The 19,500-nt window shown below is 43.5% G+C and overlaps 1 protein-coding gene across 3 annotated transcripts in view; it reads left to right on the forward strand.

The window, feature by feature from the left end:
* Window positions 1–19,500, forward strand: part of adam19a (ADAM metallopeptidase domain 19a) — a 133,555-nt gene that overhangs the window by 50,035 nt on the left and 64,020 nt on the right. For 2 of the 3 annotated variants that reach the window (XM_080451147.1, XM_080451145.1), the window contains exon 3: window positions 14,217–14,296. In XM_080451147.1, coding sequence (XP_080307273.1) covers window positions 14,217–14,296 — 80 coding nt within the window. The remainder of the gene's footprint in view (window positions 1–14,216; window positions 14,297–19,500) is intronic. The other variant, XM_080451146.1, reaches the window with a different exon arrangement.

Consider the following 19,500-nt stretch of genomic DNA (forward strand, 5'->3'; position numbering starts at 1 on the left):
CGCCCGCTCGATGGTGGTCGCCAGGGTAGGATCCACGGGAGGGAGGCCTGAGACCCCCAGGTCCGCATCGGAGAGGATCTTAAGCGCGAAGCCCAGCTTCTCCGGTTCCTTCCTCCCTCTCCGCCACGAGTAGTGCAGGGCCGTACGGACTCCGTCCGCCTCGGGCAGGAGTTTGGAAGCGACCTGTCGGGGAATGAGGGGTGCCAGGCCTTGGAAACCCGGGATGGGGGCCCCAATGGACACTTTTACGGCCTCCATAGGTTGCTCCAGGCCGCATCTGGAGATCGCCCGTTTCAGCACGGCCGAGACGGGCTCGAGAGGCTCCTTTGCCTGGCTAGGAGCCTCCGCCCTCATCGCTGCAGGCACAGGAGGACCCGGACTGGCCATCGTTACCTCCTGTGCCCGGTGGGAGGTGAACTCGTTCTCCTCCTCGTCGCGGAAGGCGTCCTCTCCCCCGAAGTCCTCGCCGTCCGAGCTGCCCTCTGGCGTCGGTGTGTCGCCCCAGGCAAGAAGAGAGAAGGGGGGAGAGGAAGGAGGAACACAGCAGCCGAGTAATGGCCCACTGGCCTCGGCTGGGGTGGCTTGGTCCGGCACCGAAGGTAACGCCCCAGGTGCAGCTTCGCTCCGGACCTTCCTCCTGGCACCGCTGGACCTCGGGGCATCCTGTCGCGGTAGGCCTGCGGACCCAAGGCCTGCGCTCACCACTGACGCCGTGGAGCCCATGGCGAGGCTAGCGTCGGGGTGAGCGCCGCCGCTGCTGCTGGAGGCCGCCAGCACTCTGGCTCTGGAAAGGCGATGCTCCAGCTGATGAACTGTGAAGTCATCGCAGGGCTTGCACGCGTCCTCGTCTCCTTGGTTGTTCAGGGCGAGCCACGCGTGGTTGGGTCCCAGGCACAGGAGGCATAGACGGTGGCGATCGTCCGCTGCTACAGGTAGGCCGCAGCCTACTAGGCCGCAGACACAAGGCGCCTCCATCTCCTCCTCTTTGTTTAGGCACAAGGTTGAGACAAAAGGCTAGCTAGCACTAGCCTAGCTTAGCTGTTAGCCTTTAAGCGGCCTACTAGCCTGGCTAACAGCGTAGCTTCGAAAGCTTGCCTCGTGGCAGAAAACTCGAGAGGATAGCAAAAACAATAAAACTATTACAACGAATCGCCTGTACAGTGGCACTGGGTGCCCTCGCTCTGGGATCAGCTGGGATTCAAAGAGTTTTGTCGTGGTTGCTAGTTGTTGTTGCTTCAGGACTCGTGCGCTTCGCTGTTTGCAGAGTGAAGGTAGAGGACGAACCTGGTGACGCAGGGGGTTTTATAACCCAACCGTTTCCTGTTTGCGTCACAGAACCCTAGCCAATCGAAGAATTGTAACCGGGAGTTCATGTGTTGTGCTCTGTGCATCGCTTGAGAGCGATGATATCCCATAAGTTAGTATCTTATAAAGGAACGAAATAATAACTTTAGTTACTAGTTACTTACAATATTATCAATTATTATATTATAAAACATACATTAAGCACTTTAGCCCTATTTTATACAAGGGCAATTTGAAAATAGCCGATCTACAAGCTCACAACGCGTCGCATCGCGACGCATTGTGAGCTTGTAGATCGGCTATTTTCAAATATTTTAGTACTTTTACTTTTGGTACTTAAAGTACATTTTGATACCAATATTTTTGTACTTTTACTCAAGTAAATTTAGAATTCCGGACTTTTACTTGTAACAGAGTATTTCTATATTGCAGTATTGATACTTTTACTTAAGTAAAATATCTGAGTACCACTGGTGTGTGTGTGTGTGCGTGTGTGTGTGTGTGTGTGTGTGTGTGTGTGTGTGTGTGTGTGTGTGTGTGTGCGTGCGCGCTCATCTCTACTTCTGGTCTGTTCATTTCTCTTCATTCTCTGAGTCACCCTGCCCCCTCTCTCTCTCCAGTTTACTTCAGGTCTTGAGCTCTTTCTCTATTGTGAATTCAAGGTCTCTCCCCTGTGTCTCTTCATCAGTCTCCTGACTGAGTGGTACGAGTTGTGAGGAATGTTTGATTGGAGACTGTGTTGCACTCGCAGGAGAGACCATCAACAAGTCAAGCAGGATGTTTGGGGGTGTGTGGGTGCACCGCAGGGTTAGTTGGGTTTTTAAAGTATAGGGACAGGGCACTCTTTTGGCTCACCTGGTACCAGACAGTTCATAATACCACATAAATAAGACTATAGTCCTTCCTGCAGCTGACATAGGTTCAGATCTGACCTGATGGCATCCTCTCTCTCTCTCTCTCTCTCTCTCTCTCTCTCTCTCTCTCTCTCTCTCTCTCTCTCTCTCCGGACAGCAACAATCCGGAGCATTCATTCCTCTCCTTTCCTGTCATCTATTTTCTCTGCTCATGTCTGGGCTGAAGGGGCGTAGTGGTGTTTACGTAGGACTGTGTTTGTGTACAGACCATGTGACTGATTGACAATCAGGGAAACAGCGGACTAATGAACATTCACATTGTGTGTGTGTGTGTGTGTGTGTGTGTGTGTGTGTGTGTGTGTGTGTGTGTGTGTGTGTGTGTGTGTGTGTGTGTGTGTGTGTGTGTGTGTGTGTGTGTGTGTGTGTGTGTGTGTGTGTGTGTGTGTGTGTGTGTGTGTGTGTGTGTGTGTGTGTGTGTGCGCAAGGACGCAGAGAGCATTTGAGAACCAAGGGGGACACGTTTTCTTTCCCTTTTATTTCACACCTCTCCATTCCGAAATGGATAACAAGAACCGTCGTCCTAAAACACCCTCGCCCTGGGTCTAATCCAGCGGCCTCAGTCCGCGGAAAAAATGGAGCAGTGTTTTTTAGGACGAGCGTTCCGTTTTCGTGTCTGTGTGTTCAAATTAAATTAAACCCACAAACACCACATCAATTTTCATCATCACCTTATCATCACAGTCCCCCAAGTAACATTGATCTTTGCTGAACTAATTTCACTTTTGCAGCTCGTTTTTGTTTTTTTGCTTATGGGTGTGTGTATGTGTGATGTGCGTGTGTTCATCAGTTTGTGTGTCCGCACACATGTCACAGTGGCTCAGGATGAACGATGGCTCTAGGAAGGGTTCATCCCCAGCTCCTCTCCTAGTTTCCTTGAGCAAAGACACTGCCGTTTGTGAATGAATGTGTGAATGAACACATGTGAATCTGGGTTCTGTTTGGAAACACTCTGTGATAACGGCGTAGGAATTGAACCTGCCACTCTGTGTGATAACAGCACAGCGGGCTCTTCGGCCACATAAATGCTCATTATACCTCTACCTCACTAGATGTACTCCCCACAGGAGTTCGACTCCCACCATGAACCCAGCCAGCTCTGCTCTACCCCCCTTATTGCCTTATGTCCTCCTTATATCTCTATCCCCCTTATGTCCTCCTTATATCCCTACCCTCCTTATGTCTTCCTTATGTCCTCCACCGTCTCATATTAAAGCCTTTCTTTCACAACTTTTCCTTTAATGCGTGCACTTATGTTTCCTCTCATTCTTTCTTTCTCTCTCTCTCCCTCCTCCCTTTCTATGAGTCAAGCCCAAATGATGTGTTTTTCAAGGCCTTTTAAAGGATGACGCGCTGCTTTCAAAACCATGTTAAACCTTGTTTAATGACATGATGTAAATTGCAGAGAGTAGACATTTTCCTGCACTACCAGACCTGACAGACAGAGTCGTTAATGACTCGATGTCAAAGTCAGAACAATCGTCTCACCTATAACCATTAGCAAGGCAATTAGCTGATGGACAGTCAGTAAAATTGGGGTCTAACCCTTACTGACACCATCTCACAACCCATCAGCCACCAGGCACCGTGCTAATGTGTCAATGTCCTCCATTTGCTCTGAGCTGAAGTCATCTCTTCATCCCTCTTTGGGGCAGTTGTCATTTTACAATGCAGTCTATTGAAGGCAGGAGCCACACATTTGACCCATAAATTAAATTTAAGGCCCGGCTAGGGAGGTGCATTACAGCACCATGATGGATCCAACGGAGGGGGCTAAAGGAGACAGATCTTTAAAAGTGGAGCCGGCACAAAATGCCAACGCTGGTTGATGGTTCTGTACTTTAGTTTGCCTGAGCAGCCTCTTCAGTTTTCCACTGCGTTTCTGAGGAGCTGTGTTTACTGCAGCCGGCCCCAGCCAGGTGAATATTCATGAGGTAAAAACATGCTCCGAGTTTCACTGGAGATAAAATGCACAGTTAGTGAAGGAGAAGCCTCCATTTTTCCTATCGCTGCACACTCATCCATCCACCCACCACCAGCTTGCCTGTCCATTTCCACAAACATTTCATGTTGCAAAGGCAACATGTTGTGAAAGATGAGGCAGGGAGACTCACTGTTTCAGCTGTTAAATGATCCTAAAGGAAAATAATATATATAGTCTATATAGTAATGGTTTTTATAGTCTCTGAAAACACAAACACCATCTGCTGATGTCCTGAAAGGGATGCATTTGTAAGGAACTGTGCAAGACGTTAATAGTCCTATGTGGTCTGGTCTCCACATTAACTGGGTGATACTCTTTTAACAACATTAGGTGCACATGTGGAAAGAATAACAACAACAGAAACACAAAGGGAATATTTACTGAGACAACAGTCGTTCGAGCCACAGGCTATAATGAATGTGCATTCAGTCCTAGTTCACCCCATTTGTCTGCAATTAGTTTTACTTTGAGCTGCAGTATGACGTAAAACTATCGTAATAAGACTGGATGCAACTCGCCTTTTCTTTTCTAAATGAGGTTCTTGTTTACTTCCCCTCTGCCCTGTGATTTGCAGCAGGGCTTATTTGAAGCCCACATCGTGCAGGTTCTGTGTCTCCTAATATCTGGACGTGGTGGAGTTTTTCTTGATTGGCCATCAGTCGTATTGTCACCGCTAACAAGTCACTACAAATTGGTGTCCTCTAGTTCGTGTCCTCAACTGGCTCCCACGGCACTAATTGCCTTATTTGCATGCCTTTGGAGGAAGGGACATTTTTCTCCACAACATTCATGGCCATTAGCAGTGTTAAAAAAAATAGATTTTCATTCTTCATAAAAGAGGCACCGTGCATTGAAGTGGCACATATGGCAAATATTCTGTGTGGACCCACAGGAAGCATGAAACATGTCCATGAGAGGAGGGAGAATGTTTGACTATTACTGGGATGGATTTGATTTATACAGAAAGGCTTTCCTTACAAAATGATTCTTTCTACATCCCTGTTCTAAAGTGTGAAATATGCTTTTCAACCAGTGAGGATTTATTTCCGTTCTAGCGCTGCCTGGATAAAGTGACTTTGCACAATTCACAAGCTGTCTGTTGGGGAACTTGTCATCTTGGTTCTTTTGTGGAGTTGAGGGACAGGCAGCGTCTGGGCGTCTTTTTATTCTGCCTTTTAATCATCGTGACCAAAGTGACATAAGCTGCCTCCAGCTCAGCTTTGGTGACAAATGGAGCAGTTGTCACAGCAACACACAGCTTAACCACAGCAGTGTTGATTTTGACATAACATTTCGATTTAGTTTTAGTCATAATTTAGTCATCTGAAATGTTTTAGTTTTTGCCTAGTTTTAGTCAGCTAAATATCATAAGATTATAGTCGACTAAATGCACAGTTGATTTAGTCGACTAAAATGTATTTTGGCGGTGCCTTGATGGCGTCATAATGCCTGATTTTACACTTAGTTGCATGCTGAAAATAGCCGATCTACAAGCTCACAACGTGTCGCGCTGTGACGCGTTGTGAGCTTGTAGATCTGCTATTTTCAGAGCACAACACCCGAGCGCAACCAAACATAAAATGACTTGTCTTAGTTCTACTGGATCTCTTCTCCACTAGTCCCTCACTAACATTTTAGTCTGCTTTTTATTTGTTGACGAAATTGTCAATATATGTAGTCTTAGTTTTAGTCATCATAGCTTAGTTTTTATTTTGTTTTTATTTTGTTTTCGTCAGTGAAAAAAAGGTAGTTGACGAACATTTTTCGTCATAGTTTTAGTCGCCGAAATCGACACTAAACCACAGTTATACATTAAAACAGGACGGGTGGATCATCACAGAGTGCTCGTTTTATTATTTGAAATGTGCAACAGCAGAGATGTCTTGGTGGTCAGCGGTGTACTGGTAGGGAGTGTGTCAGTTTGAACAGAAACCCAGCAGGCTTGTTGATGCCACCTGTTGAGGACAATTGAGGAGCATTGTTGTCCAGAAGCACCTCCAGATTGAACAGCATCCTCACCAAGACCCTTTTGTCCTCTTTTTTTTTTGTGTAAACACTGCACATTGTACCCAATGAATCACAGTGTTGTTCCAATCACAGCAGTCAACAATGGCGCTGGACATGTCACTGTGTCCAACAATGCGGTTAGGAATGGATTGACCGTGCCATGGTGCTGCTACCTATAGAAGTCTGCAGTCACAAACACTTTATAAAATGGAGACACAACAATAGACTAAAGCTAAGACTAAACTAATCTTCTCTACGCCACAGCGCTGTGAATGTTGAGCAGTGATTCATTCCACTCAAGAGCACCTCATCTCAATCATGAAACAACATCACTTTTTATTTTTTTATGCCACGATTTTTGTAAGACATTTTTTCACCCACTGCCAATTGTCTATGTAATCCTGGGCGCTACACTCCCTCTGCCAGCCTAGGGAGAGCCCAGAGCCGAGCTCATGCCTCCTTCAATGCATGAGAGCTAGCAGACCGCTTCTTATCACCTGACAGTGGGGAGGTTCCCTGGTTAGACGTAGCGCATGGAAGGAACACGTTATTCCAAACAGTTCCTTTCCCCTCCATCAGGCGCCCCGGCTGACCAGGGGGAGGCATTATAGAGACCAGGATTACTGCATGTGTTTTTTGTGAGGGTACCTACCCTAGGCCAGGGAACCAATAGGGCCAATGTTGATGAATGAGCCATTTATGTCTTGGAGGAAACAAAAACCCAAGGCGTTAGACTCCCTGTAGTGACAAAGAAACAAAAGTCCTTTGAACGCACAGCATCACTGCTGATTTATTAATGGCAAGGTTCTGTCCATTATTCCTTCATCACCTTAGGGCTGAGAGAAAGCACAGCTGTAGCGTGGAGGCTTTCCATCTACATTTTGTTGTTGTTTTCACTGCATCAACACAAATATCCAACCGTAAAATCACATCAATTTTCCTTCCCCAAAAATGCACAAAATATTAGATTTTCTGTACTGATTTAGTGGGGTGTATTTTGTCTTTCTTGCTGCTTCATCAGGTAACAGTCTGGTTTCATTATTTATTCATGAATCATGGAGAGGAGTTGGGAGGCTCTGATTCCACTAGCCTGGCTTTAACATTTGTTTCACATCATGGGGTAACATCACAGTATAACATGTGTGTCACATAGGGATGCACCGAGAATTCGGCCACCGAATATATTCGGGAAGACAAAAAAATGCATATTGTGTTTTCGGTCAAAACGTTTTTAACGCTGAATAAATATTACCGAATGTTTAGAAGACATACACAAACAGCACAATCCGATCGGTAACACTCCGTTGTACGGAGAAGTACACATCAGCTGCTTCTCTCTCAAGTTGAGCCCAGCTGCTATTCCACCCCGCCTCCCCTCACACGACGGCACCGTCCCAAGACAAAGTAGGAAGTAATACTAACTAGAGCCTGTATGTGCAGCGCTAAATAATGAACACCAGCTGTAAACACTTCTGTCTTTGAAGTGTGTGTGTGTGTGTGTGTGTGTGTGTGTGTGTGTGTGTGTGTGTGTGTGTGTGTGTGTGTGTGTGTGTGTGTGTGTGTGTGTGTGTGTGTGTGTGTGTGTGTGTGTGTGTGTGTTTCCCCCTCTTGCTAAACTGAATCTGAAAGTGACTTCTCCAAAAGGGCAACTTTATTTTCCATCCCGAATGGCAGGCCTAATATTATTAATGCATTTTGGCTATGTAGAATAATGCAATTGCAAGCCAAAGTTCAGAGGCATTATATTGCCTTTTGTTAGGCTATTCATTGTTTTAATTTCTTGAATTAATATTTCTTTAAACTTTTCAACTGTATAGCATGCTAATGTTTTGAGACATATTGTCTTTTATTACTACACAATAGTAAATACATACTTCTACACAATAAATAAATACATCATTATTGTTATAATTTAAATAACTGATCTGATTTTTTTTTCGGCCATTAGGTTTTTGGCCAAACTGTGTTTCCTATTTTCGGTATTTGGTTTTGGCCAAGAATTGTCCATTAATTGCATCCCTAACATCACAGTCGGTGCAGCCTGAGGCCGACACTGGGAAATAGACAAGTGAGAAAAGTGACTGTGGATGTTGATTTATGGGACATGAAACAAGGAACGCTGTGGTTTTATTGGTTGTTGGCTGGTTGTCAGAAGTCATCATGACCAGTAGTGACCCAGCATCCCCGGGTATGGACTAGTGGATGTTGATTTATGAGACGAGGAACTGCTCTCAGAAGGAGTTTGTGTGTTTGTTTGTTGAAGCGCGGGCGTAGCAACTGTTGCCGTCTGGAAACACAAGAGGAAGAAGACATGTCAATTTATCACAAGGTCACATTTGTTTTATTCAGGGAACTAAGTATCGGTATCTGGCGTTAGATTCTCTTTGTTCCACTGTATTATTGTACTATTGGCTGGCAGTTTAAAGTCTTACATAACCGTTGAGTACCCATCCCATGGCACCTAAATGGAATTGATGGATTGAAAAACATAAGAGTTTTGACCTTCTATCTTTTGTTCTTTTTCAGTTTTATCTAACAGAACACTGCAGGCTGCTGACTCCCCACTTTGACACACACACACACACACACACACACACACACACACACACACACACACACACACACACACACACACACACACACACACACACACACACACACACACACACACACACACACACACACACACACACACCCTCCGCCCCTCTCAGAGAAGACTTGTTTAATTTTAGCCACTCTGACATGCACTTGACATAGATTAATTATAGAGGCTCTTCATGTCGATTAGCAACGTGTGTGTACACACACACACACACACACACACACACACACACACACACACACACACACACACACACACACACACACTCCTCTGCTCCTCTGAAACAGTTCAGGTCAGTTCAGGTCAGAGCTCCAGGGACGCGGCAGCTTGTGTAAATGTCAAGACCTGCTCTGGGATTTTACAGGTTGACAGACATTGCTCTCTTGTCTGCTGTTATACATGTGGAGGAAGAGCAACACAAGACAAGGCCAGTCAGACCTCTTTACTGGACCATAAATACACGTTCATGTCATTAAACCAGTGACATGTGTGTGACAGATGGCACTGAATGAGACAGAGATATAATGTGTCTTAATCCCTGTCACTGCCATTGGTGGAAAGTGTACTCAAATGTTTTACTTAAGTAAAAGTATCAATACTGCAATGTAGAAGTACTCTGTTACAAGTAAAAGTGCGGAAGTGAAAGCGAAGTGAAAGTACCAAAGTGTTTGAAAATAGACGATCTACAAGCTCACAACGCGTCGCAATACGACGCGTTGTGAGCTTGTAGATAGGCTATTTTCAAATAGTATCATGTATAAAATAGGGCTGAAGTGGTTTATGTATGTTTTATAATGTAATAATTTATATCTGCAAAGTAACTAGTAACTCAAGTTTTCAAATAATTGTAGTGGAGTAAAAGTAAAAGTACATCTCAGAGGCAATATTTGCCTACGAGATGTAGTGGAGTAGAAGTAAAAGTACTGAAAATTGGAAGTACTCCAGCAAAGTAACAATTCCTCAAAAGTTAGTTACTTTACACCTGCTTCACTAGGGGGGGAGAGGGAGAGAGGGAGAGGGAGAAAAGAGACTCACAGCTGAGGAGTAGTAGACGGAGACATCAGAGTCTCCAGCACTGAGGAAGAGGACACAGAGAAACTTGCACTCTGTGAACTCTGTCTCCTTTCCATCACTCTGTAGCTTCACTGAGCGGAACTCTCTCTATCTGTCTTTGGTCGTTTCATCCCTCCATCCCTTCTCTCCTGTACCTTCATGCCCTGTTGATGTCATTCACTAGTGTGCTCCTTTCTTTGTCTTTTTTCTTTTTTTTTAGTTGACGTCCTTCATGTGTCACTAGGGCTGTCACGATTACAAATTTAAGTTGACAATTAATTGTCACTCAAATAATTGCAATTAACGATTTAATTGTGTGTTTGCCATTGAACATTGGAACATATGAATAAAAAATACATTTCTTAATGCCTTTTAGGCTTTGTAATCAAAATGTGCACAGGGCAGATATGACAAATAACTTAAATATACAAAGAAATAAGATATTTGAGAATGTGTGAACATGGAAACGATTATGACGATTATGCAATTGCGATTATCTCAAATAATTGCGATTAGACGATTATGTAATATCGTGACAGGCCTATGTGTCACCTGTCATCTCTGGGTCTGGTTTTATAAACTGACAGAGAGAGCGACGAGAGAGATGCTGATTAAGTGAGGGTGGAGAAAGAACATTGTCCAAGCTGACTCCTGAGCACGAGTCCTTGGAAAGAATGCTCCGGAACAATGAACTTCGATTAGGAGGAGATGAACTGGACTGAATACAGATGAGTGATATGGACAGGAGGAGATGGGACATGTTTCCACTGTCAAACCTCTTTATTTAATTTATACGGCACTATTTAGAGTCCTTCCACTGCAGAGCTGCAGTCAAAGACAAAAATTAACTTCTTTAAAGCACCTTTTGAACAGTGTTAGTGGCAATGATTTGACCTCAAAACTATTCTGCCAGTTCCTAACTGCAGTTTTTCAGAAGAACTAAAACAAAAAGAAGAAAGTACTGGAGTGTAAATATCACTTGCACTATATAACACATTTTGAGTGTGCTTGGGGAAGTGACAAAAAAAATCTGATAAAATATGGGAAGAAATAAACAAAATTGGAGGAGATACTCTGCATACAAAATAAGCCAAAAATGCTTGATACATGCGGAAAGAACACCGTACTTCCATCCAGTGGTGTAAAGTAACTAAGTACATTTACTCAAATTGCTGTACAATTTTGAGGTATTTTTTACTTTACTGGGGTATTTCCAATTTTCAGTACTTTCACTTCTACTCCACTACATCTCAGAGGCAAATATTGTACTTTTACTCCACTACAATTATTTGAAAGCTTGAGGTACTAGTTAGATAGATTGTAGATTTTGATTATTATTACAAAACACACATTAACCAGTTCAGCCCTATACATTTGACAATAGCCGATCTACAAGCTCACAATGCGTCGATCTGCTTTTTTCAAGAGCTTGTTATACATTTGAAAACTTGTGAAATGGGACATTCTGCATAATGAGTACTTTCTACTTTTGTACTTTAAGTATATTTTGATACCAATACTTTTACTCAAGTCAATTTTGAATTCCGGACCTTTACCTGTAACGGAGTATTTCTATATTGCAGTATTGATACTTTTACTTAAGTAAGAAATGTGAGTACTTTTTCCCACCACTGCTTCCATCAACCATCCTGTCGAACCCAGCCCACAAAAGCCGAGAAAGGTACATCCAGTCCACATGCACACTGCATGTGGACATAGCTTCAGGGATGAATAATTGAAAAAAAATAAGGAAGAAACTTCAAAGGCTACTGTATGAAGAAAAGTTTTATTTCTCCATAGCCTAAAGGTTTGAAAAGAGATTGGAGATGGAGGGCATATCTCAGGTCATCTGGCAGGCTGTTCCAGAGGCCATGGAGCTCAGAAAAGTAGGATTCTGACATTTTGTCCTGTCAGAGAGACTTGTGACTGCCTCAAGTTCACTGTGGCATCGAACCCCGCTGTCCCACATTCACAACTGGCAACAGCTTAAGTAAGAAGCTGTGACCTTTTTATGCTCAGAAAAATCCTATGAGGCTTGAGTCCATGGAAGGGCTAAAAATTAAAAAAAATAAATATGCCCTGAAACCTGAACTATGTGAGCACAGAACAGCTAAAGGAAAACAGTGTAGATAGAGCTTATGTAACAGCGCTGAAGCTGGATTCCAGCCAGAAGCATTAAGCCATTAAGACTGGGAAATAATGTGTAATTTTTAGATTTCTTTGGGCTATTCAAAAATAGCAGATCTACAAGCTCGTATTTGAAAAATCGAGAACATTTGTGCAAATCTTTGAATATATATATTTTTTTAAAGCAAACATTTTTAACTAAAATCTTTGCTTCTGGGGGATTCTACAATTGTCTTCTAAATCCTAACAGTTTTTTGAAAAACAATTATGTTGCTATAATGTCAGTGGTTCTCAAACTTTTTCATGTCTCAAAATATTTTGTTCCAGGGACCCCCCACAGAAGTTGTAACAGAGTTAAAGGGGATTTTTGGACGTTATGATATCTTAGGGTGAATGGTACAGTAGAAAAATGTCATAACTCCATCCCGGGTCCGCCACAGCTTAAAACTTGCGCCAATAGGCCAATAGGCAATTGCGCTCATAGTTGAAAAACAAACAAAAAAAAGTCTCGCTAGACGAGATCTCAATCTCGTCTAGCGAGATTATTATTATTTATTTTTTGCGTAGTGTTCTGTCACTATGCTATCTACAGTACCATACATCCTAAGATATCATAACGTCATAGAAAAGGTACGAAAACCTAAGTCCAAGATTCCCCTTTAAAAATGCTCGCTTTAGAAAAATATATATTCAAAGATTTGCACACATTTTCACGTTTTTTTTTTTTTTTAATTTGCAATTTTTTTAATAGCCTAAAGAAATCTTAAAATGACACACATATGCGTTCCCGGTCTTAGAGGGTTAATGGAGCGGCTGTAAGGCAGTGATGTGTTCCTTCTCACTGAACGTGATTCAACACCGAGGAGCGTTTGCTTTTTATGCAACACAATCAATATGAGTAAATGTCCCAACTAAAACCTATCTGTGGGGAGATTTGTTAATATATTGTCCAAATGAATGAACATTCACCTTGGTGTCTCGTAGACAGAAATTTGCGACGCACCTCTTGACTCATCCAAGGGTGTAATTAAAAGTGTCAGGCGAAATTAAACAAGCAGATAGTTTTAGTTTCTGATACGTAGTACGACAGCCTGTTGAACGCGCTCATGAATCGGGTCTTTATCATGTTTCTACCACTAGTTTGGTGTGCACACGCCAGAGCCATTAGTAGTAGTATAGGTCACCTCAGGGCTAGCATGCTAAGCTAAGATGCTAACATGCTAATAGTCTTAGCATCCATCTTAGCTTAGCATGCTGCTAGCCCTAAGGTGACCTATACTACTACTGCCATTCAAGGAGAGTTACGTCACTTCCATTCACTTCATCGGGCCCGGTCTTCTACAGTACATAGGCTTCTATTGGCGAATAGTGACAAAGCCCTGAACCGGAAGTTAAGGAATGCACTGGAGTCTATGAGCGTTTGTCACTATATTTCGAGTTACATGAACCACGTGACCGGCACCGTTTCTGCCCCCTCAGTGGCGGAACTCTCTAATATAAGGCTCTGGCACACACCTGTTCCCTGTTACTGCTCTGAGTCACTCTACTTACATGTGGCCGCCAGTTTCCCATGCCATGCATGCTCTGCTTAATACTGCCGGCTGTAGCATGATAGCTGCATGCACTCAAAGCATGACAGACAAGCAGGACAACCAATCAATGAATATAGCGAAGGTCCAAACGTTTCGATACATTTACATTTATCAACTTGAAGAAAGCAATAAGCATCAGACTTTCCATCATTGAAGTTCAGATTAAATTGCATTTCTAGAGTTTCTTACTTAATATTGTGATTTTTCTGAGTGAAACGGGATAATGCAAGATGTACATGACATTGGGAGGAATTTGATTTGAACGTTCAAAAGTGGGCGTGTCATAACAGACATGGAGAATTACAGTTTAACAACTAAAACAGCATCCACTGTGTTATGTGTTGTGATGCTGTTGCTTATATGGTCATTTTACATGATAATATATAGTACGTGTTGTAATAATATCCATAATGCAAGATAATAGGCATTCTAATTTGAGGTTCAGTGCTTGATGGTAAAGTATTGTCACATGTGAAGTGTGGGGATGATAAATCACAGTGTGTGTATGTTGTGTTTCTAGTATAGGACATCATTTGTGGTTCTAATCCTCTATGATGTCTTTCAGTGCACTTGTACGTTGTTTTTGTCCAATGCCTTGTTGGCTGAACCTGACCAGCTTCTCTTTTGTCCTCCAGCAGGCTCAGTACCCAGACAGAGGAGAAATACTTCTGACATCCAATGACCTGGAACTGGTGCTACAAGTGGAACGCAATCAGTAAGTGTCTTCATAACCACTCTGTGTTTCTGTCTTACTTTAGCAGTGAGAGAGAGAGAGAGAGAGAGAGAGAGAGACTGGTTCCACTTTTCTCCAAGCTCTATTTTTGTATTATACTAGAGGTTCGGGCCACTGCGAGGCCCTCCCGTCTCGCCGCTGCGCAGGGCCCTAGTAGCCTGGGCCGCACATCGGAGACAGAGACAGTGTAGACGTTCATTGCAGCGGCGGTGTTTGTTTCGACATGCAAAGCGAAAGCTCCCCCTGGAAACCCTGTAGCTCCACCCCGCGAAACCTAACTTGGTGAGACCCAGACACCACAACAGCTTGGAGAGGCAGACACACAAACAGGCTGGCGAGGCAGACAGACAGCCACGCATGCGCGCGACTCTCTATTGTATATTAGGATTTCTGTCCCTTCTTTATGTAATTTACTTACACTTTTTTTTTTTTGTGGTGCCAGTCACTCCTACACTTGACCGTGTGTGTGTGTCCGTCCGTCCGTCCGTCCGTTTGAGCATGGCCTCAACAGCTGCATCTGATTGCAACACAAGGATGCAACCAGTTACACTAATTCAAAGGCACCACTCTTTTCACACTGGGTGTGATTTTTTTTTAATTCAGTCCAAATCAATAGCCGTCTTTATCTCCTGTCTTGTATTTTACCCACATGGGGCACAAGGTTACCATAATATGCTGTTAAGTTTGTCCTCTGCATTTACCCATCCTAATTATTAGGAGCAGTGGGCGTTATTAATTCAGCAGCAATGCGAGCAGCTTAAGTGCCTTGCTCAGGGACACGTTGACTCATAGACTGGTCGGTCCGGGGGAGAGAATTGGCGACCTTCTGATTCCCAGACGACCTCTCTACTCATCAAGCCAGGACCCCCCCGTCTCCTCACATATTTAACCCATTAAGACCGGGAACGCATCTGTGTCATTTTAAGATTTATTTACAATAAAGAAGCAAGGCTAATGGGAATTAGCTGGCATCTCCATGGGGGCCGGCGGTCGGCAGAGCCCCCCGGTTCAAGGCCGAGGGGAGGTTACTCTCCCCCGGTGACAACATGAAGGCCTGCCTGCCTCTGTCAGCGCTGTCACATTATAGCCTCAGACGTGCAGAGAATCACAGGGTGGATCCTGCTTAGCTTGCTGCTCCAAAGACCTCACCGCACAGAGGAACAAAGCCCTTTATTATTTACAGGACAAGGTGTAACCTTTCATTCAGCCTGAATGCAAAATAATGGTGTTTGTTTTTTACCAGGTTGCTCGAAGAGTAACCGCCGGGTCTCTTAAGAGACTGAACAACACTTTCTCACCATTTCAGGCAACCTTTTAATCATTGGCTGTCCTTTAAAGGAGCATTTCACCCCTGGAAGAACTTACAGTCACTCAATGTTAATAATATTTGTAGTAGGTAACAGTAGCAAAATTAGAAATTTGCACCCTATGGCCAGAAAAATGTAGAAGTCTGTGTGTTTGACTGGGGTTTGACTGGACTGCTGCATTACTACAATGACCATAATGCTTTGGGGCACTGCCCTTCCTTGTGGGGAGGGGAGGCTGCGTGGGGGTGTGGTCTACAGTGTAGTCAGGAAATAAGGTGAGATAAAGAGACTATGAGTCAAATGACTCATAGTCTCTGAGGATATGGATACAAATCTAAAAATACAGATAAAACACAGAAAACACCAGGATCATGTGTATGGGTCCTAGACATAGACAAAAATAGGGGTTTGATGCAAAATCGGTGAAATGTCCCTTTAAGCCAATGGGGAGACTGGCTGTCCTTCAAGCCAATGGGGAGACGGGCCGTCCTCCCATGCTATGGGATCATAACCTTACGCCCGCCCCTGTCTCTCTCCTCCCCCTCTCTCATTCTCTGTGTATCGTTGCCTGGCCGTCAGCGCTGCTTAATGTCGCTCGTTAATTGGTTTGCTCCAGGTGTGTAAGCTCAGAAGCTCATTTAAGTGGGCATTGGGCAACAGTCTAGCCTCCGCGACCGCGTTTCGGTTGACAAAGATTGCAGTAGTTGAGCCCTGTTTGGTTGCTACTGAGCATGCTAATGAGTGCTAAGTGCTAACAACAAATGTATGCTAAGACACACACACACCATACACACACACACACACACACACACACACACACACACACACACACACACACACACACACACACACACACACACACACACACACACACTCTCACACACAGAGAGAAGCAGCTGGTAGTGTTTGATCGGGGCAAAAAAAGCAACCTGGTATAATATGACTGTCTGTCATCATTTCTTGTTTTTCACTGTGTCTATCGATCCAGAGAGAGACTGGATGCAGGAATTGGACTCTGATACACAGTTGAGGTCAGAGCGACTCTATAGATAATTGCAGTTTGTGAACGACATGAGATGAATGCATGTTAACAGGATTTCATTACCTCTGTGATGCAGAGACCTTGAGGTTGACTGCACCACACTGTAAAATACACAGTTCATTTTACTCCGAGGAAAGTTGGAAATAGCAATCTTTATAAATGCTCCATCTCCATCTCAGTACAAAAGTGCTTCACAGGAACAATGTTGGTGTAATTCACTGAAGAAAGTCAGTTTTTTTTTACATGAACAGATTTTCAACCTCTGTACTGTATTATACTGTAACTGTACTGTACTGTACTGTACTGTACTGTACTGTACTGTAACTGTATTGTACTGTACTGTACTGTATCTCAGCCAGTGTACGAGAGGCCAACTTGGCAGTGACTGTGTTTATTTTATCCTGGTTGTAACCCAGAGGTTTGGTCTGGACCATGGAATGTAGGTCAGAGAGGAGGGAGAACCATTTGGGGGGATTAGATCATGGTAATAGATACTGTACAGGGCAGAAGGGGGGGGGTCTTACGTAAGTACTGCTGGCTGCCCTAAACAGGACACACATAATGAATTATTCTGTGCTGGCAATTCTGTAGACGCACGCACGCACGCACGCACGCACGCACGCACGCACGCAAGTACATACACACACAGAGCACGGCAGTAGCTACAGTATATGTCTGTGTTTCCTTTAAAGCAGGGGTCTTCAACGTTTTCAGGCCAGGGACGCCCTAGCTGAGAGAGAGATGAAGCAGGGACCCCCTCTATAATGTATAAAATTGTGTTTCAGATTAAACTTTTTTTTTTTTTACTTGGTCTGCTCTTTTTTCCCTCTACACCTATACCTCGTTGCCAAAAATAGCAGATCTACAAGCTCACACCGCCTCGAAGCGCGAGGCGTTCTCCTCAGAAAAGGGATGCCAGGGTTCAAGTGGTTCATGTAAAAAAATATATTTGGCGGACCCCCTGTAGTAACTCTGAGGACCCCCTAGGGGTCCCGGACCCCCTGTTGAAGACCCCTGCTTTAAACGTTAGTTCAGATTTTTTGAGTATTTTCTGTAGGAAATACTTACCATTAATGTAGTGGTTGCAAAGGTATTCATTGATTGCCCGAGTCCCGTGGTCAGAGTTATGGTCCGTTTCTGATAAATATGAAGTAGTTCCGGTAGATTAGTAGATTTGGTGGGGGCCGCTCATTAAAAATAAATAAATTAAAAAAACTAGCGTCATTTGTATTATTGACCTATTTCTACCATATAGAGCAGGTTTCGTTCAATTTCGACCCCTCTGTCACATGGTACTAATGTTTGTGTCCAAAATCACTGCGCCGCAGCAGCCTACTCACGCACAAAATATATGACACAAAAAATAGTACCATGTGACAGAGGGGTCGAAATTGAACGAAACCTGCTCTATATGGTAGAAATAGGTCAACAATACAAATGACGCTAGTTTTTTAAATTTATTTATTTTTAATGAGCGGCCCCCACCAAATCTACTAATCTACCGGAACTACTTCATATTTATCAGAAACGGACCATAACTCTGACCACGGGACTCGGGCAATCAATTAATACCTTTGCAACCACTACATTAAAGGTAAGTATTTCCTACAGAAAATACTCAAAAAAATCTGAACTAACCCTTTAAAGGATGTGTTTAATCTTAAGTGTTTGGTTGCTAGGACCAGATGAAGTGTAAACTGTCACTTTACGATGATGGAGGCCTTTGATTACATTGTGGCCCCAGGGAGGATATGTACTGTATAGTTGTATGTAAATAGACAACACACACACCATCCATCACACATAGCCATGCTGCAGGCAGGCGCCTCCTTCAGAGACATCTGTCCTCCAGGCTGTGGACCTGACAAGGTGTTATTTAGAAACCTCCCAAGATCCACCGGCTTTGGCAAGACCTCCTGGCAATCGGTCCTGTTGTCTTAGCCTCCCATTGATTTATTTTTCTACTTGTGGAACTCCTTTTGTTTGATCTGGGCTGTGTAGCCCCATGGCATCTCCACTTTAACCCTTTAAGACCGGGAATGCATCTCTGTCATTTTAAGATTTCTTTGGCTATTCAAAAATAGCAGATATACAAGCTCTATGAGCTTGTAGATCTGCTATTTTTGAAAAATCTTGAAAATGTGTGCAAATCCTTTTTTTAAAGCGAACATTTTTGACTCTCTTACAACTTCTGGGGGTCCCTGGAACAAAATATTTTGAGATGGGGGTCCACGGCCATATCATTTTTGAGAACCACTGATATTATATTATTTTTCAAAAAACTGTTAGGATTTAGAAGATATTTGTAGAATCCCCCAGAAGCAAATATTTGAGTTACAAATGTTCCCTTTAAAAATACATATATCCATAATAATATATAAGATTTGCACACATTTCTCATGATCTTTCAAAAAATAGCAGATCTACAAGCTCATAACGCGGCGCTATGAGCTTGTAGATCTGCCATTTTTGAATAGCCAAAGAAATCTTAAAATGACAGAGATGCATTCCCGGTCTTAAAGGGTTAATTGCCTTTAAAATCAATCACGAGCTTTGCTCCGTTAATCTGCACTTAATCCAGCTCGGAAATGTCAGCTCAGCTCCAAGGAAAGACTGGCAGCTTGAAGCCCAGCCCCTGTGAGAACACAATGCTCCGCTTCAGAGCTGACTCACCTCCACAGTAAGAGATGATGAACGTTGTTGAGTCTTTATACATGTCTTCAACACGAACCACATGCGAACTGGAGATGAAGGTTGAGTGTTTGTGCATTCAACAGCAGTGGTGGAAAAACTACTCAGATATTTTACTTAAATGTAAACGTAAATGTGTCAAGATT

Source organism: Gymnoscopelus braueri (assembly GCF_963280865.1).
Source record: "Gymnoscopelus braueri genome assembly, chromosome: 15".
NCBI classification, from domain to species: domain Eukaryota; kingdom Metazoa; phylum Chordata; class Actinopteri; order Myctophiformes; family Myctophidae; genus Gymnoscopelus; species Gymnoscopelus braueri.